Source organism: Megalobrama amblycephala, linkage group LG21, assembly GCF_018812025.1.
Source record: "Megalobrama amblycephala isolate DHTTF-2021 linkage group LG21, ASM1881202v1, whole genome shotgun sequence".
NCBI lineage: Eukaryota > Metazoa > Chordata > Actinopteri > Cypriniformes > Xenocyprididae > Megalobrama > Megalobrama amblycephala.
The window spans coordinates 22,931,489-22,956,801 of record NC_063064.1 but is presented as its reverse complement, the minus strand read 5'-3'; the positions used below and the strand labels follow the sequence as shown (position 1 = coordinate 22,956,801).

The 25,313-nt window shown below is 41.6% G+C and overlaps 1 protein-coding gene and 1 long non-coding RNA gene across 3 annotated transcripts in view; both read right to left on the bottom strand.

Moving 5' to 3' along the window:
• The window catches only part of LOC125256211, a 37,795-nt gene extending 28,797 nt beyond the window's left edge, over nucleotides 1-8,998 (bottom strand). For both annotated transcript variants that reach the window (XM_048171978.1, XM_048171979.1), the window contains exon 1: nucleotides 8,735-8,998. In XM_048171978.1, the coding sequence (XP_048027935.1) occupies nucleotides 8,735-8,921 (187 nt within the window). In that variant the 5' untranslated portion in view covers nucleotides 8,922-8,998. The remainder of the gene's footprint in view (nucleotides 1-8,734) is intronic.
• A 3,272-nt stretch (nucleotides 8,999-12,270) lies between these two features.
• LOC125256213 lies at nucleotides 12,271-16,555 on the bottom strand. The gene is made up of 5 exons (XR_007182076.1): nucleotides 16,372-16,555; nucleotides 15,660-15,980; nucleotides 13,062-13,364; nucleotides 12,825-12,968; nucleotides 12,271-12,728 (listed from the first exon to the last, which is right to left on the bottom strand). It is a non-coding gene; the product is annotated as an uncharacterized LOC125256213 (long non-coding RNA).
• Between the last annotated feature and the right edge of the window lie 8,758 nt (nucleotides 16,556-25,313).

Here is a 25,313-nt window from a genome sequence, read left to right as displayed (position 1 = left end):
TAACTGGGTTACACCCTCCCCCTTCTAAATGTTTTTGATGTCCTCATCAAACATAATGAACTCTATTTTTTAAAGTGTACTAGAGGAAAAGGTGCATGACTACTTTAAATTAACTCTTGCCAATCTTAATGATAACACCTCTATGCACAATAGTGAGAGGCTGATCTTTTGCCTTACCAGGCTCATCATAAGTTAACCTGATAACTGGTTTCACTACCCTTTTTGGACGATTTTCAGATTTGCTAATCACATCTGTCTTAGTGATTATCTCTGGATGCTCATCATGGCAAGGGTTATCAGACTCTGGGTCACTTTCTTCTTCAGGAACAGAATCTTGATCTCCATCCTCTTCTCTCATACTGTGGCGTTCCTCCTCCGAACTGTTTTCCTCTGACAAACTATCCTCAGCATGATTTCCATCTGACTGTTGGGAAGAATCACTATCATCTTGAATGAGATCTGACTGTCCAGAGTAACTCTTTCCTTTGTCTGTTCCTTTGTCAGGATCTCCTCCAGGTAAGTACTGAAGGGTTTTCCATGCCCATAACTCCACTCCACATCTGAAGAGGAATCTGTAAGTACTTCAGGTAAGACTTCCTTTGATCTCTTTTGTGTCTCAGCTTTTGTTTTTGGTCTTGTCTTGACACATGAGTTGTCCTCAGTTTCCACTGTTGGCTAACTGACCAATCGGCAGAAGATGATCACGATGGAGAGTTTTAACACCTCCTCTTCTATCCTCTGGTTTCACTTTGTACACTGGAAGGTTGGGCATCTTTCCCAGGACCACGTAAGGTATAGGACTCCAACGACTCTCCAACTTATGCTTCCCTTTCAATCCTAAGTTCCTAAGCAACACTCTGTCGCCGATATCCAATGTCTGGAATCCCACTCTTTTATCATATGACCTCTTGTTCCTCTGATGTGTCTTATAGGCTGCTTCAGAGGCAAGCTTGTAAGCTCTTTGCAAGTCTTCTTTTAACTTGGCTACATAGCGCGAATGGCCACCATCAGCTTTGCCATCAGTAGAAGTTCCAAAGCACAAGTCTATTGGAAGCCTTGCTTCTCGCCCAAACATTAAGAAATACGGTGAGTACCCCGTAGCATCACATTTGGTACTGTTGTAAGCGTGAACCAAGTAGCCAATGTGTTTGCTCCACTGCCGTTTCCTTTCACTGCCCAGGGTTCCCAGCATTGAAAGAAGAGTTCTGTTAAATCTCTCCGGCTGCGGATCTCCCTGTGGATGGTAGGGAGTGGTCCGGGATTTCCGGATTCCCATCATCTTCAAGAGCTCTTTTATTAACTGACTCTCAAAGTCTCTCCCCTGATCTGAGTGGATTCTGGCTGGCAAACCATAATGCAGGAAATACTTTTCCACCAGGATCTTTGCCACCGTCTGCGCTTTCTGATTACGGGATGGGAAAGCCTGCGCATAACGGGTGAAAATGATCCGTGACCACTAACACATTGCTGATACCTGTGGAATCTGGCTGCCATGGACAGAAAATCGATGCATACCAGATCCATCGGTCCATTTGCTTGAAATGTGATGTAAAGGCGCTGCCCTATGACAGGGGGTTTTCCGAGTGACGCATTCTCCACAGTTCTTTACATACTGCTCAACATCACCTGCCAGTTTCGGCCAAAAGAACCTACTCCTCAACAAGTCTGTAGTTCTTTCAATACCAAGGGTGTCCGAGCTCATCATGGGTGGCCTTCAACACCACTTCTTTGAACACGCTGGGCAAGACAAGTTGAGTGAGTTCTTCACCGGAGGGCCGCTTGCTTAAGCGATGGAGTAGCCCATCTTTCATCATCAGTTTCCCCATCTCTTTTTTTAGACGAGAGTGCTCTGAACAAGATCCATTCTCTTCCGGCCATTTGCCATATTTAACAGCTTGTATGGCAGATTTGATGGCGGCATCATCCTCCTGAGCTGCAATCAGTTCCTGTTTTGACATCTGCCCCAATGATTTCAACTCCAGGTGAGTTGGGAAAGCATAAATATCAGGCACACAATCAGGCGAAGCTCCCAACTGATCTATATACCTCTGTGGACCCCCCACTAAACTCGGAATGCAGATTCGTTTGCAGATGGATCTCACACCAGGCTGTGGTATGGTCTCCCATTCCTCCGAATCCTCTTCAGGCATATTCCTAGAGAGCAGGTCGGCATCTATGTTGTGTCTGCCTGGTCGGTACTGGACATCAAAATCATAGGTGGATAAGGCAGAGAGCCATCTGTGCCCCACAGCACTGAGCTTGGCAGTCGATAACACGTATGTAAGCGGGTTATTGTCCGTCCGGACCGTAAATCTGACCCCATACAAATAATCGTGGAATTTATCCACAACTGCCCATTTAAGGGCCAGAAACTCCAGCTGGTGAATGGGGTAGTTCCACTCAGATGTCTTTAGTTTCCTGCTAGCAAAGGCGACTGGTCTCAGACCCTCACTGTGTTCCTGATATAGGAACAGCACCCAGCCCTCTCAAGCTGGAGTCTACATGCAGGACATACGGCTTGTTGGGATCCGCAAAGGCCAACACAGGTGCATGAGTAAGGCAGTGGATAATCTTGTGGAAAGCCTCTGTGCAGGACTGGTCCCATCTCTCACCAAAGGGCTCGGACTCTTTGAGGTAAGTCTTTGTGTGGTCTTTCTCAGTCTTCTTGCCCCGCTGGGTCGGAGCATAGCCTTTAGTGAGTTCAGACAATGGCCTGACTATTGCTGCATAATTGGCGATGAAACGGCGGTAGTAGCCACAAAATCCCAAAAAAGATTGAAGAGCCTTCAGATGTGTAGGCTGTGGCCAACTTGTAACTGCCTCGATCTTGTCTGGGTCAGGCGATACTCCATTGGCCGACACAATATGTCCAAGGTATTTAACCTTTGGGAGGCAGAATTGACATTTGTCGAATGAGATCTTCAATCCAACCTCTGCCAGGCGATCAAGGACTTTAAGAAGTCTCTCTTCGTGCTCTTCTAAAGTTCGGCCAAATACAATCAAGTCATCGAGGTAGACAAGGACTTCGAGCAGATTCATGTCACCCACAGCCTTCTCCATCAATCTCTGGAACGTGGCTGGGGCTCCAGTTATTCCCTGCGGCATCCTCTCAAACTGGAAAAAACCCAGTGGGCAGATGAATGCAGTCTTTTCCTTGTCTTCCTCGGCCATGGCGATTTGGTAATAACCGCTCCGCAGATCAAGAACGGAGAACCACTTGCTTCCGGTCATTGAATCCAGCACATCATCAATACAAGGTGTTGTGTACTGATCTGGGATTGTTCGGCTGTTTAACAATCGGTAGTCGATGCACATTCTCACAGCTCCATTCTTTTTGCGAACGATTACAATGGGGGATGCATAGGGACTACGAGACTCCTTAATGATCCCTGCCTGCAACAGTTCTTGGAGGTGTTTTCTCACATCTTCCAGGTCAGCTGGAGCCAGGCGACGAGAGCGCTCCCTGAACGGCCGTGGATCTGACATCCGGATTGTGTGCTCTACTCCCTTTGCCAATCCAACATCCCATTCCCGTAACGAGAACACCTGGGACCTTGTGGATAGCTTTTGACGGAGTCTCTCTTTCCACTCCTCTGAGACAGGCGAGTCTCCGAAGTTGATCAAGTTCGCATCGAACTCTGTGTCAGCTGTCTTGGAAGGAGAAAGAGAAGTGACTGCATCTGTCAGATACATATGCCCGATAACTGTTCCAACTGGTATGGCTGTCTCTGTCAAGGACTCATTTTGGATCAAGATTCTGAAATGATTGACGTTCACCTCTTCGCTGGGCACCACCATGGGCTGAAATAGCACACCAGCTGGGAGTGGAGCAACAGGAGACGACATCAACCATCAAGATTTCTTTGTCAACCGGGAGCTTGGTACTCAACTCTACAGACTGCAGTACAGTCACCACCAGGGGGCAGAGTCAGTGGGCCAGGGCCTTGCCATAACACACAGCCAATATCACCCTCCTCTTCCAGGGCTGTAGCTGTGCTAGGCGCTGTTAGATTGTTGTCTCTGTAACATGCTTGTATCCCCAGTGTCTGCGTGATGTCAACGCCATGGTTCTTACACTGCTGTACGAGACGTCGGATGTGACTGGCATTGGTCCCCACAATGATAGGAGTCTGGTCTGCAGTTCGGGGCTGGGGGCAGATAAGAGCGAGAACTGTCACCATCTGGTCAGCACCTGCAACCTTGGCTGGATATTCAATGTCGACCACTACATACCCACGGTATGGATAACTGATCTCAGAATCGCTTAATCCCCACAGGGCTAAACCAGACACAGGGGCGTATTGGGACATCAGACAGGTAAGTTTGATACCAAGACTCAAAGATAATGGTCACCTGTGAGCCACTATCCAGCAAGGCATCACAGCTATATCCATTTACTTTCACAGGTACTATGCTGGGTGGACCAATCAAACCTTCAGGGAGGCCAGCCAGGATCTGAGGAGGTAACAACACTTTTCTTGACCTCACAGTTAGCTACATAGGTGGTGGTATCCCCAGACTGCTGTCTGTCTTTTGTCACCTTCAAAGCATGAATTAGCTTTCTGATAACTTTGGCTTGATTCTCAGGGTTTCGGCATTTTGTGGCAAAATGTCCGCTCTCACCACACCTATAGCAGAAATTCTCTTCTGACCTTTTAGGGGCTCCCTTCAGGGAGTTTGGAACCTGTTTAGAAGCCTCCATGGTTGAAACAGTGACTGCAGCATCATGCTCAGGCATCTTGTTGCTAGTTTTCTGTTTTAGTCGTTTCACTTGTTTTTTCAAGGCAGCCAGCTCAGCATCTTGCCGGTTCTCAGAGCCAGGTGGTGCACTATTGGTTTTTACCTCCCTGTAATCATCTTTGACTGCAGTGGATTTGGTCACTACTGATGCAACCATTGACTTTAGCTCTTTTGAATTCAGCCTTTAAGTTCTGGATCTCAGTTTGCCTTGTATCCACTTCTGTATTAGCATGAACTTGATGTACTGAGGCACTAAGCTTCTTTCTAGCGGTTTCGTACTCTTCCTCAGCACGAATCTCAGTCAACAGCTGTAGAAAATTTGGGGGTGCAGCCTTCCTTTCTCTCAAGCGCAGCTGGATCAGCATCAAGTCTGAGGCGATAGCACCCCTCAGCAGTTGCTCCAGTCGGGCTCGATCCTTACAGCCAGCAGGTAGGCCCCCTCTTTGAATCACCTTAGCTAGAGACCTCTCTAGACGTCGAAGGAAATCTGATAGTTTCTCTCCTTTTTGCTGTTGCATCAATCGGAAAGCAAAGTATAGATCATCACCCGACTCAGCACTTCCGAAAGCACTTTCAAGGGCTTCTAAACACTCTTTCGGGCTGACATCAGGATTGATTTGGCGTGCTGCTTTCACAATCTCTAGTGCGGGCCCCTTTAAACTTCCAATAAGTCTGCGTCTTTTTTCTCTATCAGAGCCTTCAGTCTCCTCCACTAAAAGCCATGCTTGCTCCAGCCAATGATCAAATGGTTCCTCACCTGGTGGCGTTGGTAGGGCTCCTGAGAACATGCGTAGTCGACCATAACTCCCACCATCAGCTGGTTTAGTTGTCTTTTCCAACAAATCTCCGACAGCGCGAAGGATGGATTCAGTGGAGGTAGTGGGCGGGGGTGTACTGGGGAATAATGATTTGAGGTCCTCCATAGTTTTCCCTTCAGCCTGCAGCAACCCTTTTAGTTTACTATTAAACTCTTCAGCAGCCGTCTGAGCCTCTCCTATAATGATAACAGGCCACATCTCGCCACCCTTAACAGGCACAACTTCAGAAGGAACCCTCTCCTCTTGCACCGTCTCTTTACTCTCACACAAAACCATCCGTTGGTTTAGTCTTGCACTGAAGTTTCTCCCACGGACACGCACCCGTCCTAACGACTTAATAGTTTCCAGTGTTTCTTCCACCTCACTGAATCTCTACTTCTTCTGGGACGATGGTCATAAGTGCATGAGTCTCATCCAAACCCTCACCACGGCACCAGCGTTTTAACTCTGATACTAGTTCAGTTTTTTCCATGTTAATACTGGTTGTAAATTAGCTTAGTAACTTAAGTGGGTCACTTTACCTTTTAACTATTATTATTTTATTTTATTTTTTACTTTTTTTTTTACTGAAAAATCCAAGACGATCCCAGCGGTGCCTCCATTTTATGTAGCGCTCCCCTCAGTATTTATATTAACTAGGACAGGGCTTTGGATTCTTTTAAGGTATTAACTGAATGTGTTTAACACTTATTAACTCAGTTTTAAATGCGATCTTGGATCTTCTCTTTTAAAGTACACACATGAAATGTTTTCCTAACCTAACTATGAATTCACCTTTCTTAAGTTGTAGTTTTAATAAAGATTTTAACCGTGTGTCTGTGTATGTCTCTCCTCAAATAAAATAATAACCTCTTCCCAGGTAAGTAATAAAATAACACAACACAATTGTTTAAGAAAATATCTCAGTTATTTACTTAAAAAATAAATTATTATCTCAAAGGAAATAAGCAAATTAAATAAAAATATAATCGTTCCTTTTAAACCTTCAACATAAAATGTTCCTCTTTTTTAAATGAAAATACTGTAATTGAATTGTCTCTCTTCTTAACACAACAATGTAAACACTGGTCAATACTGTACCCTATAAATGCACAGAAATCAATTTAAACTATGAACCCTCTTTTTAACACAATGTAAACACTGTCAATACTGTATCATGTATAAATGCACAGGAAACAATGTAAACTCTATTAACCCTCAAATGGATTAATTCAGAAAACCTCAATATACCTAGCCTGACTACGTCAGACTTCCTACTTCCGCTCAATTTCATTTCGCTTCTGTACTCAGTCTGATACAGCGTCAGAGCTTTGTGTTTGCCACCGGTCTGGAAACAGCCGGGCCAATCAACGAACAGAGGGCGGGCTGAGAGCCGTGACGTAGATGCTAAGCGCTGAGTTTTACATTGTAGGTTAGAGAAATCGAAAACCGAAACGACCGCGGAAATGGGAAACGAGACACGGGATGCAAACTTCGGGATGCATTAACTTCGCATAATCTGCAAAAGTCGTTTACAGCCATGTTCACTCCGGTATTTCGCTCACATCATCATGTGTTTACAACAGGTTTACAGTGGAAGTTCAATCATAGATTTGAGTTCGATGCATGATGTCTGTGCTTCGATGCGGCTGTACAGGCGGATAACATACGTCATAACTAAACGTATCTGATTGGCTTACGGGTAACCAATGATTTTAAACTTCAGACAAGCGTCCCCTAGCGAGAGAGAAAACACTTCTCTATTATGCCATTCCAGACTCTGTCTACGAAGCAAAGTGAAGTAGCAGAGTCTGGTATTACCAGGCTACAATATACCACCTTTAAAATCACTTTAAGACTTTTTGTGGGCCCACAACACACCTCAATGCAATCTAAAGCCGGCAACCAAATTTATTATAAAACTAAAATACTGTAGCAGGCCTGATGCGGGGTTTGGGTTCGTAGTGGCCCAAAACTTAATGGCCGCTTCACTCGTCAGCGAGCAAACAAAACGAAAGATACCTTGCGATAATGTTTCTGTCCCGGCCTTTCACCAACAGTCACGGGTGCAGTCGCATCATCCGATCAGCATTACAACACGAAGTCGGTCTCTCTTTTCTCCTCCAAGTTTTCAGTAAAGCTCACGAGTGGAAATCCTGGTTGCTTCAAGCTCTATATGAGTCCTCTCTCTGTCTTTAGATCGAAAGCAGCAGATAACCTCCTCAAACAGTTCAACTGAGAGTCAAACTTTAACTAGAAAATGTTGTTCACTTGTAATGAACTGACTCCAGCATGTACTTCAATGTAACTCAGTGTTAGCATTAGCAATAGCACAAAAGTAAACAGTCTTTGAACTTCGCGTAGAAATTCCTCCCGTTTCTCAATATGCACCTTGTCACTCTTCTCATCTGGTTGTCGCGCAAACAATCATCAGAAACAAGTTACATACTCAGTTGTGCACTACTAATTCTACCTTTTTACTCAGAAAATCTCTGTGTCACTCTCACTCTTTTGCTTCACTCCCGCCTCCTCTAGTCCCCTCCCCCACTCCGTGCAGCCAATCCGACCATCACTCTACTGCCGATTGTTATTAACCCCATAAATGCTGGTTTAGACAGTTTTCAGAAATACCTTATCTTTTACATAAACCAATAAACATACAATCATTTTTAAAATGATTTTAACAGTTTTAACCTAACTTATTAAATGAAATTAAACAACATATAATAATTTTGAAACTGCTCTTAACATTTTTATCATATGAATTCCAACCTTTTTAATCACACCATTTATATACTCTTATTAAATGATACTACAAGCATTACTTATTACTGCATGTTTTTAACTGGGTTACATTTATTATATATGGATATATCTGTATTCACCCACTGTGGTTCATTTCAGTGTTTGCAGTGGATTTTATAAGTGTGTTGTGTGCTGTATAGCAGTTATTTCCAGGATTACTGTTCATGCTGAGGGATTTTCTTGTATAAACATTATATATAAATAAGTTTGTCACCTCCTGAGTTTGGATTTTTCTGTCAGTTTGCGTTCACCCACCCTTAGAATTGAATGAATTCCCCCCATCAGTACTGTCCTGTAACAGTGAATTTTAATCCTCTCTAATTTAACCAGTCATTTATTTCATGGTACCATAACAGAAGCAACTGAATCCATTAAACATGTTTCAAACTCACCATCCAGATGCCAGAAACACAAACAGAACAAAACAATCCAAAACATCTTCAACAGTTTCAGTCCACAAATAAGAAAAGAGAAACTCTTCAAAACTGCTTCAGTAATAAAATGACAGATGTGCTGATGTGAAGCTGCTCTGTAGTAAAATGATGTGAAACTCCACCAACATCTAAAATAACTGCACATCTTTAAATGTTAATCATGTGACCATCTAACACTTGCTCTCTTTCTTTCTGATAACGTCAATATGAGCTCCAGTAGACCTCAACTTCCTGTAGATCAATGACATAATTTTCAACAGAAATAAACTGACCCATAACATAATAAAAGTGTCTTTGTAGTGTTGAGAGTTTTTTTTTTTTTTTTTTTTTGAGAGAATTTTTTCATTAGTGCTCCTCATTTAACAGCAAAATATGCTTTATTAAATTAAACTTTGAGTTTATAAGGTCACAGAAGTGCATATATATATTCACTTTCGAATCATATTGTCATATTTGAATATTCACTCCTTGGTTGGTATACCGAGATGAGACTCCACTGAAGCAAGGAAGTAAACTTATTAGATGTTAGGAAAATTATGCATTTTAATGAATAAATGTACAGGAAAATATTCATTGAAGAAAGAGAAGGGAATCATACTGGGAAGATCACACTCCAAGGAAGGTGTGTCATGAGATATGGAGTTTCCTCTTCCAAACAACTTGATTTTAAAAGATATAGAGTGATGTATTTAGCTTTTTTGCCTTTAATAAAATGAGAATGAGGACTGCCCTCAAACTCTGATAGTATTGTCTCAGTCTGTTTATTGTTGTACAATGAGAATCCATTTGGGGTATCAGAAATTGACTGTCTGAAAAAAGATAGATTTTTATAAACAGATCCCGACGGACTTTACAAAGTCAGTCAAGGTTGCCAACCAGTCGCAACAGAGTGGGCCGTGGGAGTGCATTAGCAGGCATAGCTGTCCGCTGAGGGAGAAGAGCCAGCTGTGGTGCACTGAACGGAAGACTAACCCACCACACCCAAGTAGGCTTGGTTAATATCTGAACCGTAGGCCTAGGAGGTCCGGTAGTGATCAGAAGTAGACCCTGAGATAATATAATCTAAGAAGAAAATATTATACGCCTACCTGACTCCTCCTGAATCTATAAAGGACCTTTTACAGGAGTTGAGTAATATGAATAGAGGAAGTGGCTTGTGACCAAGATAGTGTTACGTGGTCACGGTAGAAACCACCCAGGAGGTGACGCGGCACAGGCATTTAAAGGCTAAATCCAAAGTCCAACAAATACCACAAACACAATTGAATGACTGTTGTGTTTACACAGACAGTGCCGTGCACCGCAAAATAAATTAATAAATGAATAAAACGTGAAAAGCAGGGAGCCATTGAACCAACAATGAAGCATTTTAAGACTGCATAAAGTAAAATGATTCTGCTTCTGTGGAGTTGTCATCAACCAGCCACTACTGGTTATCTCTGCTCACTTCAGCAGCAGCTGGTCCCAGTCAGGATAATGTCAGGTTTTTAAGTAGCCTATTTTTTTTTTTTTTTTTTTTTTTTAGGATAATTTAGCATTTGTATTGTGGGATGACCACAGACCCAGACTGGCCATCGGAAACTCCAAGAGAAATCCTGCTGGTCTGGCGAGTGATTTGGTCCTCTGCACTGCTCACTTTCAGTTATTTATACTAGCCGAATACTAGGCATGCCACATCTTGTTAACTTCATCGTGCACCTCCAGAAAGAATGGGGTGGGCCCCTTGACAGCAACCAAGCTGGACAAACCATTCATCGAGTCTACTGAACTCACTCAGCAGGAGGAGACCATTTCAAGTTCAACTCCTTGGCTGAAAAATGGTGCACAGAAGCTCGTTGTCAGTGTGGCTAGAGGAATTCCCATTCACTGTGATTGGAAGGGGAGTCCTCAAGATGGATCCAACCAATCCTCAGATTCCACCACGACTGTTGGCATGGCATTGTCACACTTTTCTTTCTGGCCATGAATGAGACAAGGTCACAAGCTCATGATGGGGATCGGAAACCTGACTAAGCAAAGGCCACTGAAAAGGACCTCTCAGGGGAGTGTGAGGAACTCTACCGTTGAGCCGGTGATGGATCATCTATTGAAGCAGCAGGGGAAGAGACGGCTGGAAAGAGGACGATTGAGGGCTATCTGTCTCCGGAGAGTCCTCGCACTCATAGTGTCACAATGAGACCAGTTGGGCTCCTCAGTGGCTGTTTCTATGTGCATGAGACCCAGGCAAACAACACACATATCGTGGTCATCTGGGGACTCTATGGGTCCCATGCAGGTGATACAAAGCTTGAAGATTATCTTGACTTAACCTTATTCCACTCAAGGGAATCCTTCCTAGAGTAGTCTACTTTTCGCAAAGACTCGATAGCAAATGAGATGCACACTTGAGTGCCATTGGCCATTGCAGGGCAACAGCATTCTCAAGAGGAAGGTTTTTCCCCATAGTATTCTTCACTTTTGAACCTCAGAGTAAGAAAACATTAATAATAAAGGGAAGCAAATACATGGCAAATGGACAGCAATATAGTAGTAAAGTGAGATCTGTATGTCTTATCTGAACAATAAAGCCTCAACAAAACTTCAAACTTATAGATGTCTGATCTGAACACCATTAACCAACACTGACTGAACGATAACATCTTTTATTTTTGTTTATGTTATGTTTAAGGCCCCCAATCAAATATGAAAGATTAAATTAGTCTTTTAGGGTGGTTATGAGATACCGAAAAATGAAATTCAAAATGATCAGTTGCTTCTGGTCAGTTCAGATCAACTCCATGCAGCTTTGATAAACTTTTTACGTCATCTTAACCTGGCCATTCCAAAGGCAAATACTTTCATAACAACATAAGCCGACTGGAATGAAGAAAGTGTGCAACATGAATGAGTTTTAAAATGGTAAACAAGCGCTGCTTCCTTTACAGTTTGGTTAGTAGTTTCACCATGAAGAAAAAGCTGCCGGCTCAGGGTGCCATTTTATAACAGCGATGAGAACTTGAGCTGTGGTGTATCATGAAAACAGTTGAGTGTAACAACGCTTTCAGCTGTGACTTACGGTGCGTTCCAAACCGGATATATCGCCCTCCGAAGGGCACTTCAGAGTGAAAACAATCATGGCCGCCATATTGAAGGGTCGTTCCAAAACGAATTTCTCAAAACTGGCCACTTCAAAGGGCCCTCAGGAATGAAGGATTTCGAAGGGTACAACTGATGGACACTTTGGGCCCCCATGATCCTTTGCACAGGGAAGTTGTCTGACATCACAGAATGGGTACAGGAGGCTCGGAGTTCGATTTTAATTATAAATGTATAGCTCCCTTTATCAGTCCATTCAAATGTTTAAAATACGTAGATACAATATACATGGTGCGATAAACTTAAAATAAATAAATATATAAACTAACGTTAAACAAAGGGTGCAGCTTGCTCAATCTACTCCTTTGATTGTCTTGTTAAGATGACGCTGATGTGCGTTCCAAAAGAAGGGTTTTTTGACCCCTACACCCTTCATCCCTTCGAAGCTCTCACTCCAGAGGGTAAACCCTCTGAAAGGATTAGGGCATAGGGATGAGCCCTTCTGAATGGAACGTAGGGGAAATCACAGTGCAGCACAGCTAGAGCACCACATTACTTAGAATGAATTTAGTATTCCTGCAGAGGGCGCCCGACATAATAAATGTAATAAAACATGCAGAGACTCTTGAACCTCAGAATGAGAAAACTTTATTGATAAAGACAAGCAACATAAATATGGACAGCAGCAGTAGTGAAGTGAAATCTGTATTAGAGTTTAAAAAAAATATTTGAAATGGATTTTTAAAAATATATCACTGAAAGAGAGAGCACAAGCTTAAACAATCATCAGTATTTATTATGAAAAAAACTCTAGAAGGACAAATAGCATTTCAAGAGCCTTTAAAGTTCAGCGTTCTGCTTTAGATTTCAATACTTCCTGAAAAAGATGAACACATAAATCCACAAATAAGTAAATCTCATAAGTTATATATGTAAACTCAGTTCGTGAATAATTATATCATCAATGAGGCACCTGATGTGTGAATATGTGCTTGATGTTGTTCAGCTCTTCTGGATCTGATGTCATAAACCAGAAGAATGACAGAAGCCACGCCCACCAGAGCAGAGAGGACCAATCGGATCACAGCTTCAGTAGGACCACAACAGTGGACAGAGTCTGAGGAATAAAAACATCAAACTGAGATCAGCTCAGACAATAAACACTAATATCAAGAATATCTGAAGGACAGGAGAAATGATCTCTACTCACCAGAGACAGAAACTCTGAAAGCTTTTAATGATGGTTTTGCTCTCGTTATCAGTAGCACATAATCTCCATCATGTTCAGTTGTGGTGTCTGTGATGGTCAGAGATCCAGTTTGATTGTCCAGCTTCAGTCTGTCTCTGAATCTCCCATCAAGAACATCATCATATACAGTGATTCTGTCTAACCATCTATTGATTTTAGCTATTAAAGTGTTTCCAAACCTCTACCGAATCTCATCATCATCAATTATTTCAGTAAGATCAGAGTTTAGAGTGACTGAATCTCCCTCCTTCACTGATAATTTAACTGTATCACCAAACAAAAAACAAAAAAAAAAAAAAACAAAAAAAGAGAGAGAGAGAGAGAAACCACAGATTAATATTTATAAATAACTTTAAAGGTCCCATGACATGCTGCTTTTTGGATGTTAGAAAACAGGACCCAGAGGCAAGAGAGTGCGATAATCACAGTTTAATAGTCCCTTTATCTTGAAATAGCAACCAAGGCAGGCTGCCAAGTGCGGCTTCTCACACACACTCGCAGCTGGTATGAACGAAAAACAGTGTTTAGCAAACAGCGGGGATGAGCCGCAGCGCCGTCTCAGAACGGGAGAACCTCAGGCAGGAGATAGAAAGCACCACGTCCGGCAGATGGAGAGAACCAGGCAGAGGGAACCAAGGACTCAGATGGAAAGATCCTGACATGGCGTCTGTGACTGGTACAGGGCTTCTTTAATTAACAAGGAGAGAACGCCAGCATGGGTAACAATAATCGGACACTGAAGTGCGGCGAACAGCAGAGCAAAGAAGGGGAAACAATCAAGGTAGAAGCGCGACAGGTGCGCAAGCAATCAGCGCGAATGCTGAGGAGAAATGAGAAACAGGTGAAACCAACTAAAAGAGAAGATAAGAAGAAAAGAGAAAATAAGGAGCAATTAAACCTGGTTCATGACATTGGATGCTTTTATATAGGCCTAAGTAGTCCCTAGTACTGTATCTGAAGTCTCTTTCCCGAAATTCCACCTTGGTGAAGAATTAATGAAACTGCCATGCTTCTTTGCTCGTTTGTAAGCCATGATGTCTCTCGAGGAAAAAAATTAAAATAAACTGCGCTCGCCTCCACTGTAGTAGCTCATTTTCTCATGGGCGGGCAAAGCAGAGAAAAGGGAGGCAACTTTTCCCCGTATGACGACATATAGGGAAGAATCCAGATTGGGCCGTCTGAGCTTTACTATGGTACGGTGTTGCCTCCAGGTAACATGGTCTATTTTAGGTTGTTTTTAATAAAATAAGGCACCAATTGATTGATCAAGCATATCTCAGGACAGAATAACTCAAATACTAATCAATAAAAGTGCAAAAAAGACCAAAACATGACCAACAGGGGTCCATTTTGTGTCCTGTTTCAGCACATGTGCACATGTCACATGACTCCATATTTTCTCAATTGAAAAGTGCCTTTTTTCATTTGTTTATAACAATTTAATCACCCACAAAAAATATGAGTTGCCTTTACTGGCAAGTAAAGAAGTATTTTTAAGAACTTTCCATTATATATCATCAAATGTTTTAGAGAAAATAACAAAAAACTGTGTGTTGCCTCAAGGCAACATTGTACCATAATGGAATCGCATAAGGCCATACAGGCATAATAGGTTTGAATACAAATGTATCATATTTGTAAGGAAAAGAGTTAGAATTATCTAAATATATTTGCATTTTCACATGATTTTGTAATGCACTTATAAGAATAGTAATTCACATACTATATCTGCATATATTATGATCTGCACATTTTCTATAGCACTTCAGAAAGCTATAAAACACAGGTAGCACTGGCAGTTGATGAGGGTGAGGATGAGGAGTTAATGAGGGGTCATACTGTGATGAGGAAGATGAAATCATGGTGACAATCCATCAGGGAGAGAGTGAGGGTGAGAGAGAAGATGGAGATGAGGATTAATATGGATATGATAACTTGATATAATAACATGAAAATATAATGGTTTGGTAATATTTGTGTTCCACTATGGTACAATGTTGCCTGAGGGCAACAGCTGAATATAAAATGTTACTTTTTATTAAATATTAAACTTTTAATACATTAAAAACTAGATACATTTGTTTGTTTAAGTGTCTAGTTAAAGAAATTGATGTTTTCAATAAATATATTGATTTTTTCTACATGAAAATGTCAAATGTTTAAATTTTTCCATTGTGGTACAATGTTGACTCGAGGCAACAAACTTATAAAAATTAAATAAATTAAAAAATTATGAAAATGTTTATTGATATTGTTAAAGTGTCCAATTTTAAGCAGGAAAAACAACACAAATAATTTTTTTCCTCATTGATATCATATTGCGTACTATAGAGGGTTAATTTTCTCAAATGTGAAGCAAAATACTGAAGGCTTGGTTTACACCCATCACCTTTTCCACTGGGGGACCATATGCAGGCTAGGGGAATTCATATTAATGTTAAAAAACCTCATAAAGTGAAATTTTCATGCCATGGGACCTTTAAGATTTTTATGAAAGTAAATACTCTGAAATGTATTCTTATAAAAACAACAGAACAAAAGAAACAAAATATAACTCACCAAAGACGAGGAGAATGAACTTCTTTTCATTAACACTGTTAATCAGTAGTTTATAAACTCCAGAAACTTCAGTTGTGAAGTCTGTGATGGTCAGAGATCCAGTTTGATTGTCCAGCTTCAGTCTGTCTCTGAATCTCCCATCAAGAACATCATCATATACAGTGAATCTGTCGACCCATTTATTGATTACAGCTATTAAAGTGTTTTCATTTCCAAACCTCCACTGAATCACATCATCATCCATTATTTCAGTAAGATCAGAGTTTAGAGTGACTGAATCTCCCTCCCACACTGACTTCAGTTCTGTGTCACCAAACGCACCTGAAGAACAGAGTTTTTCACAGATTAAAGCTTTAAAATCACTTGATGTTGGTTTGATGAAGCTTCACTAAAACACTTCTAATCATTTAAATGTGACGTGAATAATATTCTGCAGCAGTACAAAGACAAAAGATGATACATTAAAGAGAAATAGACTTATGCATAGAACAATAACTAATTAAAAAGACGCTTTTAATGTTTAATGTCACACTAAAACTAATGTGGTTGAGTATCTGAGCTCCATATTTCTATTATTTTATTTAATCAATTCCTAATAATTTTAATCTGAAAACAAACTTGATCTGACAGTAAAATCAGTTATTTATCAGTAATTTATCACATGGTACCAGAACAGAAACAACTGAATCCATAAAACATGTTTAAAACTCACCAACCAGATGCCAGAAACACAAACAGAGCAAAACTAATTTGAGAAACATTTTCTTCAATGCTTTCAGTCCACAAATATGAAAAGAGAAACTCTTTAAACTGCTTCAGTAATAAAATGACAGATGTGCTGATGTGAAGCTGCTCTGAAGTAAAATTATGTGAAACTCCACCGTCATCTAAAATAACCGCACATCTATAAATGGTAATGCATATTGACCATCTAGCTCTTTTTTAGCTGCCTAATTAAAGCTCTGACCTTTGTCACTTTGAGCTCAGGTGGGCCTCAACTTCCTGTAGATCAATGACATCATTTTCAACAGAAATAAACTGACCCAATACATGATAAAAATGTCTTAAAGCAAAAGTTCCTGTGAGTGTTTGGCTCTGCTCTCTCCTCTAACTGTCTTCAGGTCATTTCTTAACAAAATGTCTCAATTGTTTCTCCTCTCAGACTGATTTCAGAGTTTCTCTAATAGAGTACCTCAGAGATAATGTGTTTTTGTAGGCCAAACCAGAAGTTAGCGGCGCACGGGTTCCCTCGATCGAAAGCCTATGCATTTTTCCCCATAGACTTTTGGAAAATTGCAAAAAAATAAGCTCTGTGTTCAACAAAGGGTTATGACACTTAAACGTTTTGTCTATCAAGATAATCTTTACAAAGTCGTCGGTTATAAAAAGCTAACAGTAGGCTATAAATGGACTACAGCACACAATGGTTGCGGATCAACGTCACCACCACCAAGCTTTCTCAAACTTTATTCACAAACATGTTCGCTGAGTATGAATACTTATCCTCTTTTTCATGAGAAATTCTGTCCATTCGTTTTGTCCAAAAAATGTTATTAATAATAATTCTGTTTATGCGTACCACCCTGAGATATTTTTATCTTTTATTCATAATGTTTTATTTGTTTATTGTTTTGTTAGTTTATATAAACCTTAATATTATTTTCTTTGTGTTTAAAAATTTTTATGCTCAATCATTGTGCCCTAAATAAACTTTAAAGATTATCTTTCACTGTATTATGTTTGATTGTATACTGTGTTTGCATACCATTTGCCAATTCGCCAGAAATGATTCTCTCAGAAGCACTAGCTATGGCCATATCAATTTCAAGTAACAGGTAAAACTTCTAAGAACGTGAGACTGAAACGCGGGGTCGTGAGTGTGATTTCCTTTGTCGTGATGACGTCTAAAGTCCCCACCAAAGAAAGTAGTCCCTTTTAGCAACTTGTTAGCAAATCACAAGCAAGTTATAACTGGTGTGTTTTATATGTCATAGATCAAAACGTGAAACTATTTATAGGCTTTGTTAAAGGGGTGATGAACTGAGAAATCAAATTTTCCTTGATCTTTTGATATATAAGAGGTCATCATACTATAAGAATATCCTGTAAGTTTTAGAGCTGAAAACATACTTGTTAGTCCAATAAAAGCTTTAATTGACACCAGACCCAGCAAACGACAGGATTTACAAAGTGGGGATCTATGATGTCAAAGGGCAGCAAGCACCTCCTTTGCAGAAAAAGATCAACGCCTACTTCATCACTGCCTGTTTAGCCCCACCCACCGATTCACACATGACATGCAATAGAATAGGTAGTCTAAGTAACATTGGCCTATGTGGTGCTAAATCGGATCGAGCTACCAAGCAATAAACATGCCGTTAAGGATTACAAAATATTGTGCAATGCCTGGACTCGACAGTAATGTGAGTAAATGTATTTATTCTTATGCCTGATCTGATATTAATGATTCATGTACAGTCAGATGTTCTTTGTCTGTGTGTCAGTAAATCAAACCCGTGACTAAATGTCAACTTGTGTTGTTTCTCTTAGTAGGAAGAAAATAATCTGTTCTTTAACTGTGATTAAATTATATAAAGAAAGCGATCAAAGAAAGCTCCCTTTGCAATCGTTAGAGCAGCGCGAGCTGAAGCTGTCAATCAAACAGCGTGAGTTTATCACTGACTGACGCGCAAAATGTCTCAGGTTACGGATGTAACCCTGGTTCCCTGAGTAGGGAACGAGACGCTGCGTGGTAATGCATTGGGAACCTTCTGCGTGATGTCGTCACTGAAGCACTCATGTATCTAGCCAATCGCGTAGCGAGACGTCAGAGACGGGTGACGTCACGGACCAGGAACTATAAAGCACACTTGGATGCAGAGCACGCCAGCTTCTAAGTAAGTCTGAAGCAAGCACTCGCAAGTGTGCAGGGGTACAGCAAGAGACGCAGCGTCTCGTTCCCTACTCAGGGAAGAAGGGTTACATCCGTAACCTGAGACGTTCCCTTTCGTGGGAACTATCGACGCTGCGTGGTAACGCATTGGGAACGCAATCCCAACTGAGCCGTAGCACAAACACTTGTCAAAGTTATCTTGACAGGACAGAGAACCCCGGAGTGGAGCCGATATCAAGGTTATAATATTTAATAAATGTGTGCTGGCATGACCATCCAGCTGCATCACATATATCACTCATGGAGACACCTGACATCAAAGCTTTTGATGCCGCCATGCTCCTAGTCGAATGGGCACGAACATTCAAAGGAGAGGGCTGTCCAGCCGCTTCATATGCAAGTGAGATGGCCTCGACCACCCACTTGCTCATTCTTTGTTTTGATGCTGGGCCCCCTTTTTTAGGGGACCCATAACAGACAAACAATTGATCTGACTTACGCCACAGGGCAGCTCTGTGGACATAAGCATCCAAAGCCCTTACTGGGCACAACAGATTCAATTTTTCCTGATCTGCAGATTCAAATGGAGGAGGATAGAAGGACTGAAGCACAATGGGGCCTGAGACATTGGTAGGGACCTTTGGGACATAACCCGGTCTATGATACAGGAATGCTTTCACCATTCCTGGAGCAAATTCAAGAAAAGAAGGAGCAACAGAGAGTGCTTGTAAGTCTCCTATCCGCTTCAGAGAAGTGACAGCCAATAAAAGAATCGTTTTAAGAGTGGGGAACCTCTCAGGAACCTCCTCTAGTGGTTCAAAGGGAGCCTCAGCTAACCCCTGTAAGACCACAGCCAAGTCCCAGGTCGGAAGCCTTGTGCGCACTGGAGGCCTCAACCTCAGTGTGCCACGGAGGAAGCGTGTGACGAGGGGGTCTCGACCTACCGAGATATTCCCCTCAAGAGGAGCATGATATGCTGAGATTGCTGCAACATAAACCTTTAAGGTTGAGTGAGATAGACCCTCCGAGAATTTTCCCTGGAGGAATTTTAGCACACAGCTAATGGAAGAAAGGACAGGGTATGTATTATTGTGTCTACACCAGGTAGAAAACAAATTCCATTTGTAAGCATACAACTTCCTCGTGGCAGGAGCTCTGGAATTAAGAATGGTCTCCACAACCTCGGTTGGGAGACCAGCATCTACGAGTCTGGCCCCCTCAGAGGCCAAGCCCATAGTTTCAGTCTTTCTGGGCGGGGATGTATAATCATGCCGCCCGCTTGAGACAGGAGGTCCTGTCTGAGAGGAAGCTCCATGGGGGAGCATCTGCTCCCACATTTTGATGTCCCGGGATGTAAGCTGCCCTCAGCGAGAGCAGCTTCCCTTGAGACCACAGGAGGATCTGGCAGGCCAAGTAATATAGTCGGCGAGACCGCAGACCCCCCTGATGATTTATATATGCAACCACTGCAGTGTTGTTCGTACGAACCAACACATGGTAACCTCTCAGGTCTGGGAGAAAGTGTTTTAGAGCCAGGAACACTGCCATCATCTCTAGCCGATTTATGTGCCAAGAGAGCTGATGGTCTTCCCAAAGACCCTGAGCTGAGCGACCACTCATGATCGCTCCCCAGCCCGTGAGAGAGGCATCTGTCGTAAGCATTACGCGATGAACAGTGGCCCCCAGCACCGGTCCCTGGGACAGGAACCGGGGGTCTTTCCACATGGTCAGAGAACGAAGGCAACATTTTGAGACTCTGATCATGCGGAAGGGATTTCCCCTCGGGGAGAACCCCCTGGTCCTGAGCCACCACTGTAGGGGTCTCATGTGCAGAAGGCCAAAAGGTATTACGTTGGACGCAGCTGCCATCAGACCCAGCAGTTTCTGGAACTGCTGGGTCCAGAATGCTGGGTCCAGAACAGTAGGTAGTGACCGAGCGGGCAGAAAGCGCTCATCCAGCTTACTTTTCGGTTTTGTATCTGCCCGCTCTGTTGGCCAGTCGATTTTTAGTTTGGCCACAGCCCTGGTCACTACCTCCAAGAGCTCCTCATGTGCTGGGGAAGAGGATGGCGGTTCCTCTTCCCCCACGCTCATCACATCAACCTCCTCAGAGAAAGAGAGATGAAGCGCAGGTGCCTCTCTCTGGGGGGAAGAAACCGCTGCGCGTGCTTCCGCCGCCTGAGGAGAGGCACTGGGGCTGGCAGGTAAAGGGCGAGATAAGGCTGGGCCCGTCTCAACCCCCTCTGCCAGCTCCATTTGCGAACCCCACGAATGAAGCCGCCCCTGCGCCTCAGCAACAGCGGGACCCGATCCGCGGGGAACGCCAACCGGAGCACCCTCTTTATTGTTAAAGAGTGCCCGGCGTGATCTTATAACTCTGAGGGTGAGCTTCTCGCAATGGACACAGACAGCCCCCTCGAGAGCTGCCTGCGCATGCTCAACCCCCAGGCAGACAACACACATTTCATGGGTGTCCCCATCCAGAATGTAACGTGTACATGGGTGAACACATTTCTTAAATTGTCTGCCTTCCGCCATTTTAACTCGTGTCTTTCTCACAATATATATATATATATATATATATATATATATATATATATATATATATATATATATAGATATATATATATATAGATATATATATATATATATATGTGTGTGTGGTGTACCGCAGAGCTCTTGTCCTCAGACGAAGAGATAACGTATTTGTGCAAATAGCAGGACAAACAACACCAAATAAGACACACAAGATAACATAGAGCGCTTGCTGAAGACACAGAAGCTGGCGTGCTCTGCATCCGAGTGTGCTTTATAGTTCCTGGTCCGTGACGTCACCCGTCTCTGACGTCTCGCTACGCGATTGGCTAGATACATGAGTGCTTCAGTGACGACATCACGCAGAAGGATCCCAATGCGTTACCACGCAGCGTCGATAGTTCCCACGAAAGGGAACTCCCATTTAATTCAACAAATCTCTTAGTTATATCATGTTTGCACTGTTAGTGAAGATGAAAGCATTTGTTAGTGTACAGAAATTGAGTTCAATGACGAGATCACTGCTTTCATGAGATCAACAACATGTCTGTGATTGACTACAATGTTCATCTCTGCAACCTTTCATGCCACAATCTAAACATAATGCCATAGATCAAAATGTAATGCAACACTTTTCACAATTAGTTAACCTTGAGAGCTGTGATAGTAAAAACGTGCTAAAAAGAGAGAGTAATACTTGGATATTTCATATGCAAACATGTCAGCCAATCACAGTAGTGGGCGTTTACACTGAAGTCTCACAACAGACACGCCCCTTAAAACGGAGCGTTCAAATCAGAGGGATAAAATCAGGGTAGGAAAAATGCCATTTATTTCTAAATTTTGACAATTTTGGATATAAAAAGCATACTAACATTATAAGTGCACCCCAGGAAACATTATAAAATGCTAAAAAAATGCAGTTCATGACCCCTTTAACTACAGACCTTATTTCAGGCGATTTAGCAAAAATCCATTTAAAAAACCCATAGACTTTAGTGCGATTGAACCAGAAGTCCTAAAATGCTAACTCACTTCCGGGTTTTGCCTACAAAAACACGTCATCCCTGAGGTACTCGATTGCTTTATGGACCAGGAACAGATCGCCTGCTATAACTGTGTGTATAAAAGTGTTCTCTGATATTTTCATATGATTAATATTCAACAGCTACAGATTACAATACTGCTGTAAACACTCTAAATGCTTACTTGTTCCGAGTGAAACTGCAATAATTTTTCAGCTATGAGTATTCAACACTCAAATCCACTACAGCTGATAAAGTCACTGACAGCTTGGAGGAAGTTTTCAGTCATCAAGTCTGACCCTTACCATCAGATCAGACTGTGGCCCACAGTTCATGTCTGCTCAGTTTCAACAGTTCTGTGAAGCAAATGTTATTCTAGATGTGAAGACAACACCAAAAGTGATGCGTCATTTTAAAATACTTTCCAACAGGAAAATCAGGGAGAAGCTGCCAGATTTTACCATACTGTGCAATGACCAGGAGACAAAAGATCACAATGCTGAGCAAAAGACAGAGCAAAACTTTACTCTGATCAGAAGGGTCAGAGAGGTTTAACTCTTTCAGACCAGTTAAAGGATTAGTTCACTTTCAAATTAAATTTTCCTAATAATTTACTCACCTTCACGTCATCCAAGATGTTCATGTCTTTCTTTCTTCAGTCGAAAAGAAATTAAGGTTTTTGATGAAAACATTCAAGGATTTTTCTCCTTATAGTGAACTTCAATGACCTCCAGATGGTTGAAGGTCAAAATGTCAGTTTCACTGCAGCTTTAAAGAGCTTTAAACAATATCAGACGAGGAATAAGAGTCTTATCTAGAGAAACCATCGGTCATTTAAAAAAAAAAAATACAACTGTATATGGTTTATATAAACAAATGATCAGCTTGCACGTTCTTCCACTTTCCGTATTCTTCAAAAAGCTTACGCTGTATGTCCATTTTTTTCCGTATACATAAATACACTGTCAGAGGAAAAACTGAAATGACAAATTAAACACAACGCGTGAAAAGAGCATCAATAATTGCAAAAAGTGATATTAAATAAGTAGTTTGTTTGTTTTATAAATAAATATTTGTTTGCATAAAAATATTTTACTATTGTGAAGCTGGCAGCACAAATAACACTGTAATTGTGATTCAGAGACAGTAACACTGTATCTGATCTCTGTGCTTTTGCTGATGGTCACTTAATAAAGTCCAGAGTCTGTGATTCTGCTGTTTGTGATGGTCAGAGATCCAATTTGATTGTCCAGCTTCAGTCTGTCTCTGAATCTCCCATCAAGAACATCATATATAATCTCACTGGTTTTAAAGTAAATCCCAGCAAACATGCACATGTTGGGGTGAACCAGGTGAACTATCCCTTTAATGTACATTATTCAGTATAACATAATGTATATGTGGTTTACTTAATAAAATCTTGCAGAGGTACCAAAATAATTTAATAACTAAACATTTAGAAATAATGTTTAAAATAATATAAAGTTGTACAGGTGCTGGTCATATAATTAGAATATCATCAAAAAGTTGATTTACTTCACTAATTCCATTCAAAAAGTGAAACTTGTATATTATATTCATTCATTACACACAGACTGATATATTTCAAATGTTTATTTCTTTTAATTTTGATGATTATAACTGACAACTAAGGAAAATCCCAAATTCAGTATCTCAGAAAATTTGAATATTGTGAAAAGGTTCAATATTGAAGACACCTGGTGCCACACTATAATCAGCCAATTAACTCAAAACACCTGCAAAAGCCTTTAAATGGTCTCTCAGTCTAGTTCTGTAGGCTATACAATCATGGGGAAGACTGCTGACTTGACAGTTGTCCAAAAGACGACCATTGACACCTTGCACAAGGAGGGCAAGACACAAAAGGTCATTGCAAAAGAGGCTGGCTGTTCACAGAGCTCTGTGTCCAAGCACATTAATAGAGAGGTGAAGGGAAGGAAAAGATGTGGTAGAAAAAAGTTTACAAGCAATGGGGATAACCACACCCTGGAGAGGATTGTGAAACAAAACCCATTCAAAAATGTGGGGGAGATTCACAAAGAGTGGACTGCAGCTGGAGTCAGAGCTTCAAGAACCACTACGCACAGATGTTTGCAAGACATGGGTTTCAGCTGTCGCATTCCTTGTGTCAAGCCACTGTTGAACAACAGACAGCATCAGAAGCGTCTCGCCTGGACTAAAGACAAAAAGGACTGGACTGCTGCTGAGTGGTCCAAAGTTATGTTCTCTGATGAAAGTAAATTTTGCATTTCCTTTGGAAATCAGGGTCCCAGAGTCTGGAAGAAGAGAGGGGAGGCACACAATCCACGTTGCATGAGGTCCAGTGTAAAGTTTCCACAGTCAGTGATTGTTTGGGGTGCCATGTCATCTGCTGGTGTTGGTCCACTGTGTTTTCTGAGGTCCAAGGTCAACGCAGCCGTATACCAGGACGTTTTAGAGCACTTCATGCTTCCTGCTGCTAACCAACTTTATGGAGATGCAGATTTCATTTTCCAACAGGACTTGGCACCTGCACACAGTGCCAAAGCTACCAGTACCTGGTTTAAGGACCATGGTATCCCTGTTCTTAATTGGCCAGCAAACTCGCCTGACCTTAACCCCATAGAAAATGTATGGGGTATTGTGAAGAGGAAGATGCAATATGCCAGACCCAACAATGCAGAAGAGCTGAAGGCCACTATCAGAGCAACCTGGACTTTCATAACACCTGAGCAATGCCACAGACTGATCGGCTCCATGCCACGCCGCATTGCTGCAGTAATTCAGGCAAAAGGAGCCCCAACTAAGTATTGAGTGCTGTACATGCTCATACTTTTCATGTTCATACTTTTCAGTTGGGCAAGATTTCTAAAAATCCTTTCTTTGTATTGGCCTTAAGTAATATTCTAATTTTCTGAGATAATGAATTTGGGATTTTCCTTAGTTGTCAGTTATAATCATCAAAATTAAAAGAAATAAACATTTGAAATATATCAGTCTGTGTGTAATGAATGAATATAATATACAAGTTTCAGTTTTTGAATGGAATTAGTGAAATAAATCAACTTTTTGATGATATTCTAATTATATGACCAGCACCTGTATATGTGGTGTAGTGCTAGAATTGTTAAAATACATGAAGTTAGTATTCCTGCAGGGGGCGCTCAACATAATAAATGTAATAAAACATGGAGAGACTCT